The following is a 21,036-nucleotide window of genomic DNA, read 5'->3' as shown; positions in this document are numbered from 1 at the left end:
GCTTACATAAAAACAGCGCTTAGTGTAAGTTTAAGGACTCCCAAAGGCAAAAGATGCTTGTAAAATTGACATTGACATAGAAGTCGAAACCCTCAACAAGGATCAGTGGGGAGAAAGGATTTGTATTAATTTCTCTTTATAGAATATGAGCATAAGAAAATACAGTAACGCAAGTGCCAACAAAACCATGCAAAAACTTTATTCGGTTCAAGCTACAAATTCATCAACCGGCTAAAACCGGTTTTCGATTTGGTATATGATTGAAAAATTAAGCCTTGGATAGGTTGAAGCTGGGTGGGATAAGAGAACCGGAAGGCTTTCTGCTTCTTGCGAGGAGACCTTGAGTAACTGGAGACATCATTGCGTCTGTTGGACTTCTATACCTGAGATTTTTTTAAAAAAAATTTACAAAATTAAAATCACTGTGTACCGGTCGGTCTGATTTTGAATTGGGTTCGACCGGTTCTTTCACTTGATCAAGATTACCTCTCTGGGTGCTTGAAAGCTACAGGGACTCTGAGACGATCTGGTGTCACGATTTTCTTCATAGAATCGTTAATGGAGACTCGTGGAGGAGATCCTTGATTTTTTACTGTTTCAGGGAGCAGCCGAGGAGGCGATTCAGAGTTTAAAACGGTGACTTCGTGAGGGTCGGATTGAGTTTTGAGAGGTGAGTTCAAAACGGTGACTTCGTGGTTGTCGGATCGAATTTTGAGAGATGTTTCGAGATTGGGTTGTTGAGACTCCATTTTAGAAAGAGAAATAAGTGTAAGAGACAATTGGGTTAGGACAAAAAACTTGAGTTTAACTTGACTTATATAAGTAAAAAGGGCTGATAATATTACCGTTAATGGAAATTGAGGTTGCAACGGTCGGATTCTAGCACTATCTACAAATTTGTGCTATGTAATAGTTTGGTTATTGACCGTTTGGAAAGTTTTTGTTTCTAGAGGAATGTGTAAAATGTATTTTGAGTATAAGGGAAAAAACAAATCATTCGATGAACTTTTTAATTTTGGCTTACTTTTTTAGAATATTTATATTCTTTGTTAAGTAAGGCCCTGTTGGTTTGTACATCTGGGAGATGCATTCAGATGGTCCATCTAGATGTCTTATCTAGATGCTCCATCTGGGTGTTGTTCGTTTCTTCATTTCGTCTATGTATCCAGATGAATCTGAATGCAACTATGTTCGTTTGCTTTTCATTTTTTAACTTTCATCTGCATCCAGGTGGACTTGTCAATAAAATGACTAAAATATAATTTTTTATGTTTCGGCAGAAAAATAACATTTTTACTGTTTTGGCGGAAAATATTTTTGCGGTTTTTGAGGGAAAAAGTGTATTTGGCGAAAAAGTGTATTTTCGTGGTTTCGGCGGAAAATACGCTTTTATGGGTTTGGTGGAAAAATATGGTTTTGCGTTTGGACGGGAAAAGTGTATTTTTGCGGTTTTGGAGGGAAAAGTGTTTTCGACGAGAAAAGTTTTTTTTCACGATTTAGACGGGAAAGTTTTTTTTCGTGATTTTGGCGGGAAAAGCTTTTTCGCGATTTTGGTGGGAAAATTGTGTTTTCCGGTTTTGGCGGGAAAATGCATTTTTCCGGTTTTGGTGGGAAAATTGTGTTTTCTGGTTTTGGCGGGAAAATGCGTTTTTTCAGTTTTGACGGGAAAATTCTGTTTTCGGTTTTGGCGGGAAAATTCTGTTTTTCGGTTTTGGCGGGAAAATTGTGTTTTCCGGTTTTGGCGGGAAAATTGTGTTTTCCGGTTTTGGCGGGAAAATTGTGTTTTTTTGGTTTTGGCGGGAAAATGCATTTTTCAGTTTTGAAGGAAAAATGCGTTTTTTCGGTTTTGGTCGAAAAATGCGATTTTACTGGTTTGACCGAAAAATGTGTTTTTATGAAAATGTGCGTTTTACGTTTTTTTTTTTTGCGGAAAAACGCATATTGCGGTTTTAGCGGGAATGTGTGTTTTCAGTTTTTGCGAGAAAATGTATTTTTTTGTTATAGCGAAAAAATGTATATGCAAGAAAATAGAATTTACGGTTTGAAAATAATATTTTGATTTTAAAAAGTCATTTTTGTCATTAATCATTTTGGACTGAACTAGATGCATGTGCATTCAGATGCACCATCAAGACTCACTTTCATTTGGGTGAGAATTTGAGATGAGTTTTTAAAAATTCAGCTGGGTGATCCATCTGGATGTAGCATTATAATGCACAAAATGAACATTGATTTGCATCTTCACCCAGATGGATCACCTGGGTGAGCAAACGAACAGGGCCTAAAACAAATATAAACACAATTGCTGTGATGAATGAATTTGATGACTCTTGGGTGACAGAAGAGTCACCCAAGAAAAGAAAGCTGTTTCGTTGGAGCCTCTATCTCAGATGGAAGAAGACAAGTGCAGTTCGAAAGCTGCTGGTAAACAACCGGACGCGGCACAAGTGATTGATGATTGAGAGAAAGTATGCGGACTGATAGAAGAAAATATTAAACGCCAATGAAGTTTTGTCTCTGTGCCTGCTTATCTTTTCTGTGTGTGTATTGAACTAATGAAACTTGAGTAGTTTCTGTTATATTCTTCTACTTGGGAGCTCAAAGATTAGTTTATTCAGATTAACCAAACTTTTTTTTTCTGTTGAAAGCACTTTTCTCAAAACTGTGGGACTCTTTCCTGAAACTCACATATAAGGGACTTCTGGTTCGGTTTTATGACAGAACAGACGATGGTACGAACATAATCAATCTACTAGATGACCCAAAAACAATGAGTGTATTCTTCACTTTTCAAAGTAACTTGAAATTAATATAACAGAACAAATAACAGTGTCAGCTTGTTTTCAAAAAGTACATTGTTTGATTTTCAGATTCGCATTTGAGATAAAGTGCAGCAAGCTGTGGATATATGCTTTGCCTTTCATTGCCTCTTGTTCAAGCATTTTTATTTTACTTTGTCCCTCCTCCAACTGAAGAAACGTTAAAGAATTTGCGTAAATTACTGATTTCTCATTCTTCTGTCACGATCTTTTATATTTGTTCTACCTTTTTTCCCTATATAAATCTCATTTCGAAAGATGCGTTTTTTTCCAAAGCAATGTCCTCACAAAAGAGTTCGCATTACATGGCAGACTCCAAGATGGAACTTGATGTAAGACTACAAAATAAACTAAATTCTGATTTTTTTTAAAAATGTTTATCTCGCTTGTGTTTTTTTTTTGGGTTAAAATTGGCAGACCAATAGAAAAGCATGGATTTTTCAACCGAGTGGTCTTAATTTCGTTTGGGGAGGTGACTCAAGATATTGGGTTATCCCTAAAGAACCACGGTACCTTCCGGTTTATACCGACTAAACCGATAAACCAACTTTGTGGGTTACTAACTAATACCAAAAGTCTCAAGCCTTTAACTGATTCATTTGATTGTTGGTATTTGGTTATAGGGTGCCTGCTGAGATGAAGATGGTGAGTTGGTTAGAAGTAACCGGTTCGTTCGATAAGACTGAACCCGGGAAGGCATACCAAATCGGTTTCAAAATCTCGTTTAAACCGGAGGCTACCGGTTGGGACGGAGCCCCACTCGCCATGTCTGCTAAAATCGGAAAGAAAGGCAAGACGGTGTGGAAAAAAATCAAATCTGTTAACCAGAACAAAGGCGGGTCCGAACCGGTCAATATACCTGACGAATCTGATGGCCAGTTCGAAATCTCGGTTAGCCCCACAGCGGATAACCAAGATACCAAGCTTCAGTTTGGTCTCTATGAGGTGTGGACCGGACGATGGAAGACCGGTTTGTTGATCCATGAAGCCTTTGTTCAACAAGTGTAAGTCATTGTTGGAAACACAAATCTTATTGTAACTAAAGTTCCACCGATTATTCATATAATATAATAATGTAACTCAAAGAGGTAAAAGCCATATAGCAATATGATACCTTTCTTGAACAAACACAAAAACTTAAAGTTCTGTATGATAATCTTCAGGCTTAAACCATAAGGAGAAATCGATTCCTTTCGTCTTCAAATTCTCAGTAGCTGGTGCGATTCTATCCAGAAGCTATAAAACCAGAAAACATGTTAAGAGTAAATATCTCTAGAGCATTAAAGACTAAAAAAAAAGCATTTTAAGACCTTGGAATGAAGAACGCCGTTGGACACCAAAACAGACCTATCGAACACAGTGAACTTCCCTCCATCCATACGAGTCACAGCTCCTCCAGCTTCCTCAACTATCTGTGTTCAAAAATTTCAGACATGGATAGATTCAAGCTTAACAACATTAGTAGTTAGTTTGGTAAGAAGAAGAAAAACAAGAAGATTACAAGAACACCAGCAGCCATGTCCCATGGCTTTAAACGGTACTCCCAATACGATTCGGCAATCCCGAGAGCCACGTGACACATGTCGACTGCTGCAGCACCGAGCCTTCGCACTCCTCGGCTCACATCAGTGAACTCTTTGAAAAGCTCCATGTTAGTACTCCACGCATCATCATGTTCATATCCAAACCCTGTGATAAGAAGTGCTCTCTCCACCTAGAATCAAACCAACAAATAGATGTGTAAGAAGACCACAAACTGTTGCCTCCAAACAAAACTGGTTTCCAGATTAAGTAACTTACAGCATCGGTGTTACTGACATGGATTTTCTGCCCGTTACACGAAGCTCCACCGCCTAAGAGGTGAACTAGTTAAGACAAATCTTAAATAAATAACCTATGAGCATAAATTAAGTTGTCACATTGTACCTGCAGTAGCAGAAAAGGTTCGAGTGTTCCAGCACATTGGACCACCAACAAACTCTACCTACCATCATGAAGAGTTGTTTGTTTGACTTACTTAACCAAAGCATCAACAAAAAGTTAGTTTGTGGAATGTGTACCACAGAAGCAGCAGCGGGATTTCCACGATAGAGAACACCAACGGAAACAGCAAAACTGGGATATCCATGAGCAAAATTGGTTGTTCCATCTAAAGGAAGAGACTTTTTTTACTCAATTCTCACTCTAAAGCAAAACGCATAACATGAGGAAGAGAGAGAGAGAGGGAAAACCAAGAGGATCGATGCACCAGAGGTAATCAGAAGAGGAATCGCCGATGATACCACCTTCCTCACCAAGGATAAGATGATCACTGAAATTCTTTTTCACTACCTCCAAAATAGCAGCCTCGCTTGCTTTATCAGTACTGTAATAATAAAAAAAAAAAATCAGCAGATACTAAACACTTTCAATGCTTCAGGTAATCATAGATAGAACCTCCTCAATGTACACAAGCACAGATCCTTACTCAGTTACAAGGTCACTAAGGCCTTTATAAGTGATATTCCTTGGCTTGTTTACAGCTTCCATTACCAGCTTACAAAACAAATCACAACAAACTAAATTGTCTTTTTTTAATTCTATGAACCCAAAAAGTCTCATCAAAGGTTCTTTTTTTTTCTTTTTCAAATCAGTTCTCCAATAAAACAAACAACAAATCGGATAACTGAAATGCAATTTGAACCTCTGCTCCGGTTTTAGCGGCGGCTTCGACGACTTGAAGGAGATGTGCCGGGGAGATAGGTCCGGTGGTTTTAGCGCCGATTCTGGGATAATGCTGCTTCTGATCAGACAGAACAGCTTTTGTTCGGAGTCTTGTCGTGGAGCCGTTAGACGAAATCGTTGAACACAACAATCCATGTCGGAAATCTCTGGTTACTACTGCCCGGCATGAAAATGGGGTTGTGAGAGGGAGAGATGATCTGGATAAGTGAGAGATTCTCATTGACATGCTTCCCGAGAAAATTAGTGACCTTCCCATTCTATCTCTTTTTTTGCTTATCGTCGCCGGAGAATCACTCCAAAATCGAATTCTATTTTGTGGCTTTTACCTTTATTTGTGATATATCAACGTGGCCGAGCGAGTGGATGGACGAGAGATGGTGTAAATAAAAAACTGATAGAAAGGGGAAATAAAAACATGTTCAACTTGACAAAGATTGAATTTTTGTAGTGTAAAATCTAGAAAACGGCACGAGGAATCAAAATACTAAAACGAAGGTGTAGTGTGCAGGAGGATACAATGAAGTTTCTTCTTCATCCTCTCCCAACAATGGAGAACAAAACGTATTACCAAGTAAACAATAGACCTGAGATCGTTTGATTGATCACACTCGCAGCAGCAGCAGAGAGGCTAATAAGCTGTTTGACTCTAACGTCTGTACATAAAACAGAAGCAGCAATGTTTGTAAAATTCTAATCATACAAATTCATGAGAAAGCAACATCATCCCCAACTACAGAGCTGAATACCGTTACAAGATTCAATCATTGCAGATGAACGTTTCATTGCAATCCACCACAATAGATTCTTGATTTCCCTCCAATTTATAACACATTTAAACCAATCTAAAGAGGATTACTTTGCAGATGAACCCACCCCAACTTTTGATCCTCTCTTAAAATTATTCTTCACATTCTCTACCATTTGGAGGTGGTAAAAGCTTCCCTCAACACCACAAACACAAAGCTGATGAGATCAAATATTCAATCGAAATTCACTACACCCTAATTCCAAGCTCACCCGATCCAACAATGCCAATTCATCCTCACTCCTCTCTCTTGTGGTTCGTTCGTTAACTAAGGCTGCTGCTCAAAGTCTCTCTGATGGCCAGAAAGACAGAGAGAAAGTGAGAACTGAGCCTCCTCGCACTGTTTCCGCTTCAGGCTGGTTCCCCCGCTTGAGCAAAACGACCTCACCGCCTCATATTCCTCAGGGCAAGCCTCCCCCACCACGCACTCCGCCAACGCTTTGTTCAGATGTCTGCATCCAGACCTGCGCGCTTGTCCTTCCGGCATCCGACGATGGCACTGCAACAAAGCTTCCTGCAACCGATCGCAAGAAGATCTCATTACTCTGATTTTTCAATCTTTCGTCTCATCGCTCTCCCAACTCATTTATTTTCAAGTCATTAGTTGGTATTGGGCTTTTGTGTTGCCAGCCCATATCTCTTTCATTATTATAATCAAGCCCACTTATCAGTAACAGAGAGACTTGCGTGATGATCAGAGATGTAAATCATGGACTTGGACTTGGACCGCGGGTCTGGTCCGTAAATTTGCGGGTCTTACGGGACTGGGTCTTTCGCGGAATGGACCGAAATGGGTCATGCGAAATTACATGGATCCGCATTTTTTTTCATTTTTTATTTTATCTGAAAAAAACGAGAGAGAGAGTGAGAAGAAAACGATTCTTGTGATTTTTCCCTAGAAAACATAAGGAATTGCCGGCGATGATGATTCGAGCTCCGGTGATGATGATTCGAGCTCCGGTGATGATGATTCGAGATCCGGCGATGACGACTCCAGCGATGACGATTCGAGCTCTAGTGGTGTTTTGATTTGGTTTTCTCTTTTTATTACACACAACTATGAATTGCTTTATTACAATGTGGGATTTCTTGTTTAAGTTGATTGATTTTGTTTTCAGTACTGTGAAATGATGTTTTTCTTAAATTGAATTTGGTTACAATGATGTTGTTTAGGAGAAAAGTTAGTTGTATATCATATCACTTGTATAATTTGACAAAGTGATTCACAATTTTTTTTTTTTGAAATCCAAAGAATTACAAAAGGAGATGGTTTGATGAAGACATACAACACTTTTAGCCAAGTTATTACAAAGACAGCAACTCAATCAGATTCAAACTTAATAAAATCTTATGCTGATAACAAAAAAAAAACTTTTAACTCAAGAACGCAAGCACAAACAGAGCTTTATGACATAGATTTTGATAAGGCTTTAGTGAAGCTTAATGAGCTCTATTGAACTCTCTTACACAACTCTTATACTTGAACATTCATGGAGAATGTTGTAGTAGACGGTTTGATAAGGAGGCATCCCGTGGGACGGCCCGCAAAGGCCTATATGTTCTGCGGTACAGGTTTGAGCTGACATTCTGAGGACCACAGTCCGCGGGGGACAGGTCCGCTGTGACCCGCTCGATGACTAACCTGCTGCGGTACGGGATGGGTAAACCTCTTCGACATCTCTAGTGATGATGATGATGACATAAACACAAAGTTTTCCGTCTCTGTTTCGGCGTGAAGGCCCAGAGTTAATAATTCGCCTTATGTTGTATCTTGGCATTGAGGATATATACCCTCACTGGACTTATTCTATAACAGCTTACAAATTTTAGTACAAAGCTAGATCCACATGTCTCACTGGACTTATTCTATTACAGCTTACAAATTTTAGTACAAAAGCTAGATCCACATGTCTCACTGGACTTATTCTATTAGGCCTTGGATTTGGACCCAAATCAAACCCTTTTTTTTTTCCGTTATAAGTTTGGTTCAGTTTAGTAGTCTTAACATTTTGATTATTGATTGATTTGATTCAGTCCAGCAGTCAGCTAATTCATTTTGATTTTAAAATAATAATTAAATTAGAATAAGATCTGCGTATTGCACGAAATAAATATTGCATATACAAATAATTTTTCATACTATTAGCAATTCTTGTATAAATATTTTTTTTTAAATATATTTTGCATAATTGGTCAAGAGAAATTTGGAAAATTACACACTATTTTTGAGTTTGGCATATTATAGAAAGTTTTCTTTTTTTTTACTAAACTAATTCTTTGTTTTATAAAATATATTTTAACTTTTGGTGAGATTTTTATATTTTTCTCAACAGATTTTGTTATAATTAAAATAAATATTAAATTTATAATTAAAATTGACTTATCAGTAATATCTTTAATGCATTAAGTAAATTTCAAAGTTTTATAATAGCATATTTTGTAAATAATACGTTTCAATAAATTTTTAATAGGTTAATCTACCAATTTAATATTTTCTCATATTTAATTCATATAGTACTTCTATTTTAATATAATATAGATTATAATTATTAAGTTTTTAACAATTTATTTTTTGTCTTATAATAAATTTTAATTAACATTAATTTATAATAATATTATATTACTTACACGAAATTAATTCATTCATTATTTTATAAAACTATTTAAAAACATTTAGTAGGACTTTGTCAGATTTTTTCTCAACTAATTTTGTTACAACTAAAAAAATTAATATTTATATCGGTTTATTATTAATATCTTTATTAAAAAGTATTAAGATTTTTGTAAAATGTTATATATTTGATTTTTTAAAGTAAATAATTAAAAATGTTATCAATAATTAATTAAATAATTTTATTATGACTTGTCAACAGTAGACAAAAATAATGACTCTATTTAATAGAATAGATAAGCGCAATCAATCACCTTTGGTGAAATAAAATAATGGTTCAATTTAATATTAGTAGAAAAACAAAATAATTGTTCAGAAGATCTCTAAAATCCTCCAAACAGTAGTATCAGTTCTGTTTTCCATCACTATTCTTAATTATTATTTTGAAGGCAATTACATGTGGTGGTTAGACAGCTTAATCAACATATAAAAGGTTTTTTTTCCAAGGTTGTTTAAAAAAGTGGTTACCAATGTGACTACTTACTTGCCAATTTGCCATTACTTTTAGACCAAGAAAGTTTTACTAAGTGACTGATCACGTTATGATTAGGATTAGTTTATTATGTTTGATTAACTAATTAATTATATTCTATGTAATACAATCACATTTCTTGCCATTCATTCGTCAAAAAAATTATTGTTTGTCGTGGATGACTTTGTTGAATATACTAGTTCTCACTTCTCTAACTTCTGTAATTGTACAGTGTTAATTAATATTTAACCGGGTGATTCTTTCGGTACTCATCCATGAATATAATTTATAAAATAAATATATTATAATAATAGATTAATATTTTAATTTTGGTTTTAAATTATTTATAATTTATTTGTATCATTTAAATTAATAGTATTATATTATTTTAGTTAAACATATGATTTTGTATATGTAATATCTAGCCAGTACAGTTATCTTTTGGATATATTGGATTTCATTTACTTTTCGGAATTCAACTATAATATTGTTTTGTTTTAAATAGACTAAAATTTTGATTGCTTAATTTATTTGCATTTAGATTGATTGTTGTTTCAGATATGTAAATATATTTTAGTAAGATTATGTATAACAAAATATATATTGTTTTGAGAGTAAAACAGAAAAAAAAAATAAAGCATTCGATTCAAAATTAAATGAATATAACGATAGTATTTTGAAATCTCATGCATATAGAAATTTTACAAAAAAAAACTAATATGTTTATATTGTAACAACTGATTAATAACTTATCTTGCTTTATTAATATGTTTTGAGTCATCTAATAATTAAAACTATAAAATAAATAAAATATTATTATATACTATTATTTTAGTTAGATATTTGATTTTGGATATAACAAACTAGATTAGTTGAATTACTCATTTTGTGAGAATATTAAATTACATATATTATTTTAACTTCAAATTGTAGTATAACTATTTTTGATTCTAACAAAGCCAAATCTAATTAATTTTATTTATCTAAGTATATTTTTTATAATATTATTAATAATTTTATTTTTTAAAAATATAAGAAAAAATAAAGCGAGGATTGATAGGAAATTGTATAGATGACCAAATTGATATATTTTATGTTGCTTAAAATTATGTGTTAAAGGGAAGATTATTTTGTGTATTAATATCAAGACTATTTTTGTGAAATTTCTTTATTTTTTGTGAAAACACATCATATATAAATATATTTTTGTTTAAATTTCGTTTTAAGCTTTCTAAATGTTTCCTTTATTATTATAACTAGTGGTATTCCGGCGCTACGCGCCTGGTTCATATGTTTTATTTTTTGATGAATTTTAAATTAATATTATGGTCTTAGTAAATAAAATATTTAAAAATATATGAAGATGCAAATATGTTGAAAGAGAATGGCAAATTTTCAGATCCATTTAATAGTGGTTAGCGATCGTAGTGTATCACGTTGTTTTAAAGTTGCTCATGTCAAAGAGGAATATCATAAATGGTTTTCACCGATTGATTCAATAAAAATAGAAAAAATAGCTAATAGTAGTGACAAAGTTAATATAGTTGAACTTTAAACATAAAGTAAAATTGATGCCCGAAGAAAAAATGTAATTGCATGTGTATTTTGTGAATATATTAAAAGTACTTTTTATAAAGCATAAAAAATTTGTAATACAACTTTCCTAATCAACATTGTTTAAAAAAAAAATAGAAATCTCTAAGTGTAGTCGGTGGTTTTTTTGCCCTTGGATTGGCAAAGAATTGGCGCTTATGATGAATAATTATATCTCCAAGTGTTGTCTTGTAGTCTTCTGAGCACCCCCTTAGCTTTATCATTGTTCTCTTCCTAGCCTAGCCTAGCCAAATGCTCTTCCTTACTGATTTTTATTGTCACAGTCAAATGCTCTTGATTGAATTGGGTAAAAGCCTAAAACCTTCAGCATCAGCAAAATCTTCTCTTGAAGATTCTTCCACATCTCTGTTTGTTTTAAGGTCATTACAAAGCTCAGAATCACCAACCTTACTTCTTTCTTCTAAGGACTTAGTTTTTATTCCTTTGTCTACTTATATCAAATCTTCTTACTAACACTTGTTTGAGTTTGAGCTACATTTCACAGAACCTTTCTCACCGAATAAGAACTTCTTCTAGACCAGCACGTCTTTATCGCCACATGTATTTCACGACATGATTAGTATGTTCTCCTTGTAACAAATTACAATGTCACGTAAGTCACATGCCTTCTCATTCTTGTCCATATAAAACACCAGATCAACTGTCTCAGGAAAACCACTGTTAGCATTGATGTTATGAACTCCTAGCTTCGTTCCAGCCTCATTAGAATCTCCAGAAGAATGGTTTCCATCAATCTCTTTAGCCCATTTGTCACTGTTTTTGTATCATAGAACAACTCGCACACATTGTTATCGTTCTTCTCAGTTTTCAGGACCTTTAGCTCTGCATCTTCCCACTTCTATTTAGGACATTTCTGAGGCTTAGACTCATCTTTGCAGCTCTCTACCGAGTCTCCAACCGCATGATCACTGTCTGAAAATTGAAAACCCCTAGATTCAAAAACATGCTGCAGATACTCGAGATACCAAAACCCTTTCTCAAACCTTCTTCCTGTAAATAAAAGTAAAGATCAAAATCCATTCTCTAAAAAACCAGATAGTGAGATAAAACAAAAAAAAAACATTGAGAGCTATTTAAAGGGTACCTTGAGTCGATGCAAAAAGCGAAGAATCTGAACAAAACATTTCCAAGAGTGAAGATTCTTCCATTTTTCTAGACAAAACCTGATAGAGACATAGAATCAGCTAAAACAGAGTGAAATGAGCTAACTTTTTTCTGAAGAAAGTGAGAGTACCCCAATGTTCTCCAATATATCGACCACATCATATATACGCCAACGTTCAACTCCTACAACAACCACACAATTTTTTTAGTTTTGGAATCCAAATAAGGTTTAGATCTATTTACAGAGAATTATGAATCTCACCTAATTTGGCCGCAGCATCATCGATTCAAAACAAATCAACATCATCTCGGTTATATAGTCTCACGAAACTGAATCATACATGCACACAAAAGATAATAAAAGTTACACATAAACCCAATCTGGTGGAAAAATATTGAGAGAGAGAGAAGAGGTATATGTAAATACTTGGAGCAAGAACGCCTAGAGATGTGTCCTTGCCGCTGTAGGATTGGAGAGCGAGAGCATTCACATCTTGAGACACAATCCTAAACTCTCAAAACCTCCTCGGCTCTGGTCGAACAGCGACCAGCTTTCAAATCAGCAAGAATGATGAAGGAATTAGCCATTGTTGGAGCTGGTAATTAGCAGAGATTTCGTAGATTCATCGCAAAGATTTCGTAGATGCAAATATATAGGAGACACAAAAAGGATAAAGCTTTAAACGTTATTTGCAAAGATTTTGTTCAGAAAATCAATGCGTTGCAATTTTTTTAGAAGAATATCAATAAACAATAGGAATCCGCATGGCAAAAGAATCAAGGGTTAATGGTTTCTGCAATTTCGGAAAAGTAAGTTTGTTTGTTTTAGAGATATACGGTTGGGAAGACTGCGAAAGGATGAGCTCTGGCGAAGATTCCCTAGGATGCATATATAGCTGAATGAAATTGCTAATGAAGGCAAGGAAGATGAATGGATGAGAAAGTAGTGGGCTGTTTTGAATGACATCATTAATATCAATTACTTAATCGCTTGAAAGGGGAGCTGAAGCTGAACAATGTTGGCGGTTTTGCATTGGTCTCCGGTGGATTCGAGCCGACACAGAACATCTGAGAATGAGCCAATGATACGAACTAAAACTAGTTATGGGCCAGCTAAAATACAGAAGCCCAATCTAGTTAAACGGTAACAAAGGAAAAATGAAAATGTCCACTTGTCGTTATTTGCCCTATGCACATTGCTGATGTGGCAGCAAGAGAAGGGAGATAAGTCTCATTTATTAATATATATACTAGTGGCTTTCCGGCGCGTATTCAACTTTTTTTTTTATTTTTAAATGATTAACAATTTATTTTGTGGTCTTAGTAAAAAAAATATGTTTACAAAAATTAAAGATGAATATATGTGGAAACAGAATTATCTTTTTTTTTTTCTGATTGATAGTGGTTACAGACAATAGTGTATTACTTTGTTTTGAAGTCAATGTGGAATAACATAAGTGATTGTGACTGATAGATTTAATAAAAGTTGTATAAAAAGTTGATAGTCGTAACAAAGTAAATTCAGTTGAAATTTAAACAAAGTAAAGATGATGTTTGAAAAGGAAACATGTAAATGTTCAGTGTGTTTTTTTGTGATTATCTTGTTTGAAGAAAGATAATAAATTGTTTCATCCTCTTAAACTATTAACAATCTTCGCATATTTTGTATATGTCAAAGATGTGGCAACTTATTGGAGGTTTCATTTCACGAATCCAGTAAGTGAATTCTAAATCATGCTCTAGCATTGATCGGACTTGAATTGATTATTTTTTCATGATAGCTTATCCAAAAAATATTTATCTTCTTCAAAAATGCATTTGCACAAAATTAATTTACCATAAAGATATGTATCGTTGTCATAGTTCAAATATGCGGATTGGTGAAGATGGTTGAGTCCTTTGATAGATTTGTGTTGGAAGAAGTATTGATTTAAGCCCTCAATATAATGAGCCTCTGGATTGTCATTATCCAAACATTGATTCATTAATTGAATGTGTTGATTCATCATCATGAGTGATTCCGCTGCAAAATATAATAGGCTAAGGTTACAGGAGGATTTGTGTTTGAAGAGTTTCTGTCATAGCCGTCAATACTTTCGTCTGAGTTATAAGTATTAACTGAAGTATCTGATACCATCTTATTTTTTTATGTATTTTTTATTATAGTGGAGAAACATGAATCTTAAATATTTATTTTATTTTCAATTAAAAGTAATAATTTTTTTTTATATTTCTATTATTTGTTTTATTTTTCTTTTTACATATCATATATATGATGACAAAAAAAAATACATATCATATATTTATTTCACCATTAAAAATCATGAAAGTTTAATTATTTTACTTTTTAATATTTGTCTACTTTAGTTTTAATTAGTTATATACTGAATTATTTATTTAAAACAGTAGTTGATTATATTTAATACAGTAAATATATGTATTTTTCTTTAATAACACAATCTTCTTCTTTTATTTTCTCAAATTATAAATTGAAACGATTGAAAAATAGCTAATCTATTATCAGTAAATTACTTTAAGTTAGGTAAGCAGAATTAAAACCTAATAATAACTACTATACTTTATATATATATATATATATACATGTTTGTTTGAATCTATATATGTCAATATTTTTGAAAACCAAATGAACTATGTTAATAATTTGATCAAACAGTTTCTTCTAAATTTCGAAAAATGTAATGATTTTTTGTATTAATTCATAAGACAATAGATCTTTAACTAAAATCATAATTAATAACTGATTTAAATAAATTATTCATAATACTATAGATCTTATATTAATTCAGCTATTCACTTTTTTCGGGCATTTAGTGTGTCTCTTTAGATTGGTGATTTGATTTAGTTATCTTCATTAAGCATGATTTCAGTTTCCTGCAGCCTTCCTGATTCTATTATTCAGGTGATTATTATCACTTCCATTTTATTGCGATAATGTCCCACTACGTTGTATGACGGTGGTCATATAAATACATGATAGTTTAAGTTATGACAATATCTTTGTTCACAGATTTAGTTTTATTAATTAAATGTGATCGTTCTTGGATCTGAATTATGTTCTTTGGTGTGTTTATGTAGCCATATTATTTAAATATATAGATATTTTTACAGTTATGGATATCATGCTGATTTCCATCTCTACTTATATGTTATTTTTGTTGGTGTCACATGAATTTTGGACCCCGTGTGATTGGTGATTGTCGTCTCATCTTAGCATCTAGCCTTATCAACATGTGTTGTGTATTGTTGTAAGTTCGGCATGGGTATAATTTATATTGTGGAGCACCTTTTACCTAAACGTTTGATTCCAAACTCCTCGTTACGGAAGTCTTGAAGAATCAAGGTCTTGGACTATATATTATCATTTCTTGAGGATATAATTTGTGAATATTAAATAGTTGTGTGAAGAATATATTAAAAACATCCAAAGATATTACTATTTCTGAGAGGATCATGAGGTTGATGTTAATTTAGGATTGATTCCACGAAATATGTTTGGGTGGGAATAATAAGTTGACTTAAATGAAAACGATAGAAATCTAAAATATAAAAAGTTTTGTTTCTTTCCAAACATTTGATAGTCGATTACAAATTTGATTTTCTTATATACGTAAGTTCAATAACATCTACACAATAGAGAGGTCTGAATTTTAAATTATTTTCTCATGTGGCAACTATATCGAGTTCATTTGTTTCAAGTGGGAAAACATAATATGTGGGGTCAGTTGAAATGTTTACACTGGTAATTTTGCAATCACCCAAACATACATCAGTGGGCTGAATCAAGAAAAAGGCTGGTCGTATTTGCCATTCCTGGCTGATGAAGAGCCGTGAATATTTGATTTTCTCACCTACGTTCTGCTTAAGCTATCTCTGAGATTCGTAGACAATAATCATAACCTTTATCTCAATCTCCACATGATCGGTTATCTGTAACATATATCACACAATAGCTAAAATCATTTTACAGTAAGGTAAGCCTGAAATATGTTATCAATGAAGTTTTAAAAATGCCTCGCATGAAACTAAATTATGTATTTATCTGATTAGCATAGCATATACTTTCCTGAACAAAGTCTATGATTTTTTCATTACTTGGATAGTTCCATCTTTGGCCAATGACTGAAACATTATCTGCAAAAATGGAATAAATTTTATTGATCCAAAACAGAAAAGTTGATACATTTCAAGACCCATAACTTAGTACCTCCGGCTAAGAAGCTCGGCTGCTATCAAAGTATTCTTGGGCGAGTATTATTTCTGGAAGATCTGGTTTTGGAAAGTACCAGTAACCAGTGAGCCCTTCTTTTTCCTCATTCTTACTTTTTCTGAACATATAGACTCAAGTTAGTTGATGGTGATATGATAAAGAAAAACAGATATAGATACTGCAACGTAACGACGAATTCTTTATCTTAGGACCTGAGTTTTTTCTTCCCACAATCTGGCCGGCATGGCCTCTGGTTGTAGTGAAGGGCTTGTTTTGATCTTCCATAGTCAACTTTTGCTGAAATGCACTAAAGTTCTTAATATACATTATAATCAAAACTGAATGAGTTGATCATATCCCTTCATTTGTTTAACTCATAATATACAAACGGCAAAGAATGAAAGTAAATTGTTGACCTTGGTGACAAACTTTAGATTAACCAATTGGATGGATTGATATACTAACATCGCAGTGGAGAGCAAATACCTCATATGTCAGCGGATTGAATCCCACTTTTTATACCTCCTTTCTTGACGTTACGGGCTTCCCAGATTCAGAGCATACGGATCTCCGCTTTGTTAGAGCAACGCCCGGCTTTCTAATTATTGAGAATGATACGTGAGGTGGCCATCGGAGGTAGGTGAGCTTGGATTCAAAAGTTTAGAATGTTTTTTTGGGAGAGATTATTGACATGTCCTGCCTCCAGCGTATTTATAACCCTAGGTTTTAGACATTCTGGCGTTACCATGGATGTATAATGAAATCAATACGAAGGAGTGGAGAGAGTGGTTTAATGGTTGTTATTGCAATCATTACAGGGAGCAATTGAATGCTATAGGAAGGCGTTACTTGTCTTTGAAAATCGAAGGAAATAATTTTCAATCGTCACTCTGCGTTCTTCTTCGGTTAGACAACAAAAGGTTCAGGAAGAATAAGACTACAAAACGTAGATGGGCTTCTCGTTATAATTAAATTCACCTAGTAGCCTATCGTTTACAAAATGGTCAAACATGCAATTATAACGTTGAGACTAAGTTTAGTGTCGTGTAGTAGCTATAATAACTGGCCCATTAAGAAATTCTCGAAGAGACGAAACATTTGCGTTTTCAGATAGAGAAACTGACGTGTCAGCATTTGCCCCCTTCTAACTGATGATGTGGCATTCTAAGAAGGAAAAAAAAACAACTTTATTAGTATAAATGTTCTTAGAAAAAATAAAACGGAAACTAAACTTAAAATCTAATTAAAATATATCATTAAATTAAAATTTAGTACTGGTATTTAAATGAATTTTTAATTCATTAATGATATTTCTATATTTAACTGTCATAAAAACTAAAGTGAATACGCCATTTAAAAACTGATTTCTCGGATAATATTATAAAGATGGATAATTCTTCCTTATCAACGTTAGAAATCTTTGTATTAAAAGTCCAAAACTTAGCTCAAACCAACATCATTTTCCATAAACTGCGAGTAGTATCCGTCTACTATTGTTACGAGATCAAATATTAAATTACCACGAAATATATACTAATAGTGTGAATTGTGATACAGATTACAATGTTGTTCTTCTATTAAGCAATTGCATATGTTTTCTTTATTAAGACTTTTTGGTTAAAAGCGTTGAAATTACGAAGCCATACGTGATAAAGTTTCTACAGTGAAGTAATACCTACAAAAAAATCCAATCAATAGAAAAGACTGCTGCATGTTACAAACATTCATTAAAAAAAGGAGTATACAGTTTGCATAGATAATTTCTTAAAAAGTTCTAAAACATATATAAAAGGGCGTAGTATTTATCGGGAGTGATTGGTTGAACTTTATCTCTCTACTTTAACTTTATTTATTTTTAAATCACTAAATTTTATCAATCATGTTGTAGCTTTACTTTTAAAAATTAAAGTCTACATCAAGTTTTTATTTAGTTTTATCAATCATGCTTTAGCTTTATTTTTAAAGCTACATCAAAAAAAATAAAACAAAACTTTATCTTATGTATTTTAGGCAAAAACCCTACACACATATTTTATATATTTTATTTTAAAATATCTACAGCCTACAGCTTACAGCTACAACAAATTTAACTACAACAAACGTCTCTGCAGAAAAAGTCTACAGTAACAACTTTACAGTTACAACCGATTTATCTACATCTAATCATCTACATCTAAATTTTTAAAGACATAGTCGAACCAATCATCACCATTGTTTCGAGAAACTACTAAATCCTTACGAATGAACAAAAGACATAAAGGATGCAAGTATAATTAAGGAAAAATAATATGCATGATCTTAATACAATCCATGGGTCATGTGTTCTCCAGTTCCAAATGAAAGATCTTGGAAATAAAGGCTGGAGTTGGCGAGTTTTTTCTCGTGCTGATCAACGCAGAGAATCTACACCAACCACTGGTTACTTATGTCACAAACTATACTATAGAAGGCTTGATCCTTAGTCAATATACAATAAAGATCTTCCAAGTGCCAAACAAGAAAAAATAAAACAGTAATAGTCTGCAAGACTGTTCTTAGGTGTTTCTGAAACCAAGGATAATGATCGTTTCTATCTTATTAGATGGGGGACTTTAAGACCCAAACTTGTATTTCAAAATAAGCTCCAGCTTAATGCGTCCAAGCAAGTTTGCTCTATTAGTTCTCATTGCATAGCAAACACAACGCTTAAATCAAAATATTGTAGCAAACTTTTCTATTATTTGAGTTGTTTGTAGTAAGTAGTAACGTGTTGAATAATAAGACATGATAAGAGTCAGTGCAACCATCTTACGTGTTGGATAAACAATAAACACTTAATTGCCAATGTTTTAAACATTGTTAAGTTAGAATCAAAACAATATTTTGTTTTTTACTTCTTAAAAATTAAAAGTTTGACATTCATATTTTTCTGATTCTGGAATCATTAAAATTACTAATAAGATGGATACTAATGCGTCTTTTCACCAAACTAATACACCTTCTTCTTTATTATCACTAGATATATTATATGAATATAAAATTATAAAGCTTGACATAGGTCTTGGCAAACACAGTCACATGTAAACGCGTTCCTACCAACAAACGTGAGCTTGTGGACATGGTCATATATATAAACAGTAACTAAATCATATATGACTGTTTGCGTCATTGTATATATGTAATTATATATATCATATAAAATTAGATACATATATGCGTATAGTTTCCAGAACTAAGATGTAATACAACAAGCATGAATGATTGAAGACGCTCGTCCAAAAATAAAAGAAAAGAAAAGAAGAATGAATGATTGGATTTATAAGGAAGTAGAAAGAGATAAGCAAATGTATTGTTACCTCCAGTGATAACAGAGGGAAGTCGTAAAAGTCGACAGCTGGAATCGTTTTTCTTAAGAAGCTTAAGTTCATTGTTGGTGATTTGAGTGAATGAAGCCGCAGGATGATCTGGTACCACTATCTATACACTTATACACACACATACATGCATGCATCCATGAAAAAGAGGAGAAAACACATTTTTAACACTAAGATTATATTAATTTGAGAGATACATCCAGGGCCAGCTCATGTAAATTATAGGCCCTTGGACAAAATAATTTTTCAAAAAAAAAGTTTTACATATACTCTATAAATAAATTAAAAATTTTGGACTCTTTTAAATTTTTTTTTTTTGAAAATCAAGCTCCATTTTAACACTAATTATGAAAAAAAAAATTTGGACCCTGGGTCCACGCCCCCTTGTACCTGCGCCTCAGCCGGCCCTGGATACATTGATACATGTGTAAATTAAATTAGTATGTATATGTATATATGTCGTATGTAGCGATTACCAGATCATGCTGGCAGCTTCAGCCTCTCAAAACCAACATAGAAATAGATCCATCTAGATATACAAATCTCACATCAACCCTAGCTATATAATCGAAACTTATTAATTAATTACGGAAATACAGAGAAATGAATTGCTATCCAATGAAAATTTTAGTTATCAGAAGTTGGGTTTTGAGGAGGAGGAGAGACCAAAACATTACAAGGAAAGAAAAGAGACGACAGGTGTCTCAACTTGTAATCGTAATCGAACATCTTCACACCCACACACACATTTATATACACATATATATTATTTAAATAGTAATACACGTTAGACAGATGCTTGTTTTGGATAAATGGACCACAGATGATTATTACCAACAAAAGAAACGGACCACAGATGTGTATTAAATTTGTTATATGGTTATTCTTTATTAACTACCACTAGGTTAAGAATTGCACAGGATGAACTTCATATATAAAATATTTTTTATATATTATTATTTATTTATGTTCATTTATATATTATGTATATAATTAAGTTAGAGTAAGCACATAAATCAAAACAATCACTACAAGAAAACAGGGGAATTCTGATGGCCGAAATCGTCAGAAATTCGTCAGAATAGACCGATTCCGACGAATTTCTGACGAACCTATCCGTCGGTATCGTTTTGTCGGAAAAAAAAAATTCGTCGGAATTTCGTCAGAACTTCCGACGACTTTCTGACGAATACCGAGAAACGTCATTCTGACGAACTTCCGACGATATTACGATGCGGACACACGA

At 33.3% G+C, this 21,036-nt stretch overlaps 3 protein-coding genes and 1 long non-coding RNA gene across 9 annotated transcripts; 1 reads left to right on the top strand and 3 right to left on the bottom strand.

Annotated features, from left to right (window-relative positions):
* Positions 1–106: 106 nt before the first annotated feature.
* Positions 107–1,030, bottom strand: BNACNNG77660D. The gene is made up of 2 exons (XM_013803971.3): positions 487–1,030; positions 107–383 (listed from the first exon to the last, which is right to left on the bottom strand). The coding sequence occupies exons 1-2, from the start codon at positions 747–749 to the stop codon at positions 269–271; spliced, it is 378 nt and encodes a 125-aa protein (XP_013659425.1). The 5' UTR covers positions 750–1,030; the 3' UTR covers positions 107–268.
* A 1,240-nt stretch (positions 1,031–2,270) lies between these two features.
* Positions 2,271–3,930, top strand: LOC106366707 (protein PHLOEM PROTEIN 2-LIKE A9). Its single transcript, XM_013806367.3, has 3 exons — positions 2,271–3,151; positions 3,237–3,328; positions 3,443–3,930. The coding sequence occupies exons 1-3, from the start codon at positions 2,909–2,911 to the stop codon at positions 3,825–3,827; spliced, it is 720 nt and encodes a 239-aa protein (XP_013661821.2). The 5' UTR covers positions 2,271–2,908; the 3' UTR covers positions 3,828–3,930.
* Positions 3,832–6,947, bottom strand: LOC106366706 (phosphatase IMPL1, chloroplastic). Its single transcript, XM_013806366.3, has 9 exons — positions 5,503–6,947; positions 5,287–5,354; positions 5,051–5,184; positions 4,880–4,968; positions 4,746–4,803; positions 4,620–4,672; positions 4,321–4,533; positions 4,130–4,231; positions 3,832–4,055 (listed from the first exon to the last, which is right to left on the bottom strand). The coding sequence occupies exons 1-9, from the start codon at positions 5,797–5,799 to the stop codon at positions 3,957–3,959; spliced, it is 1,113 nt and encodes a 370-aa protein (XP_013661820.1). The 5' UTR covers positions 5,800–6,947; the 3' UTR covers positions 3,832–3,956.
* Positions 6,948–15,861: 8,914 nt separating this feature from the next.
* LOC106366705 lies at positions 15,862–20,543 on the bottom strand. Of its 6 annotated transcripts, none has more exons than XR_001273708.3 (5): positions 19,773–20,541; positions 16,924–17,601; positions 16,650–16,734; positions 16,435–16,555; positions 15,862–16,361 (listed from the first exon to the last, which is right to left on the bottom strand). It is a non-coding gene; the product is annotated as an uncharacterized LOC106366705 (long non-coding RNA). The 6 variants fall into 6 exon arrangements; XR_001273709.3 differs by having other exon boundaries at positions 16,650–17,601; positions 19,773–20,197; positions 20,267–20,540; XR_007323576.1 differs by having other exon boundaries at positions 16,650–20,197; positions 20,267–20,543.
* Between the last annotated feature and the right edge of the window lie 493 nt (positions 20,544–21,036).

Source organism: Brassica napus, chromosome C5 (genome assembly GCF_020379485.1).
Source record: "Brassica napus cultivar Da-Ae chromosome C5, Da-Ae, whole genome shotgun sequence".
Classification (NCBI taxonomy): Eukaryota; Viridiplantae; Streptophyta; class Magnoliopsida; order Brassicales; family Brassicaceae; genus Brassica; species Brassica napus.
Note: the sequence above shows the minus strand (reverse complement) of the source record. Positions and strands in the feature narration are given on the sequence as shown.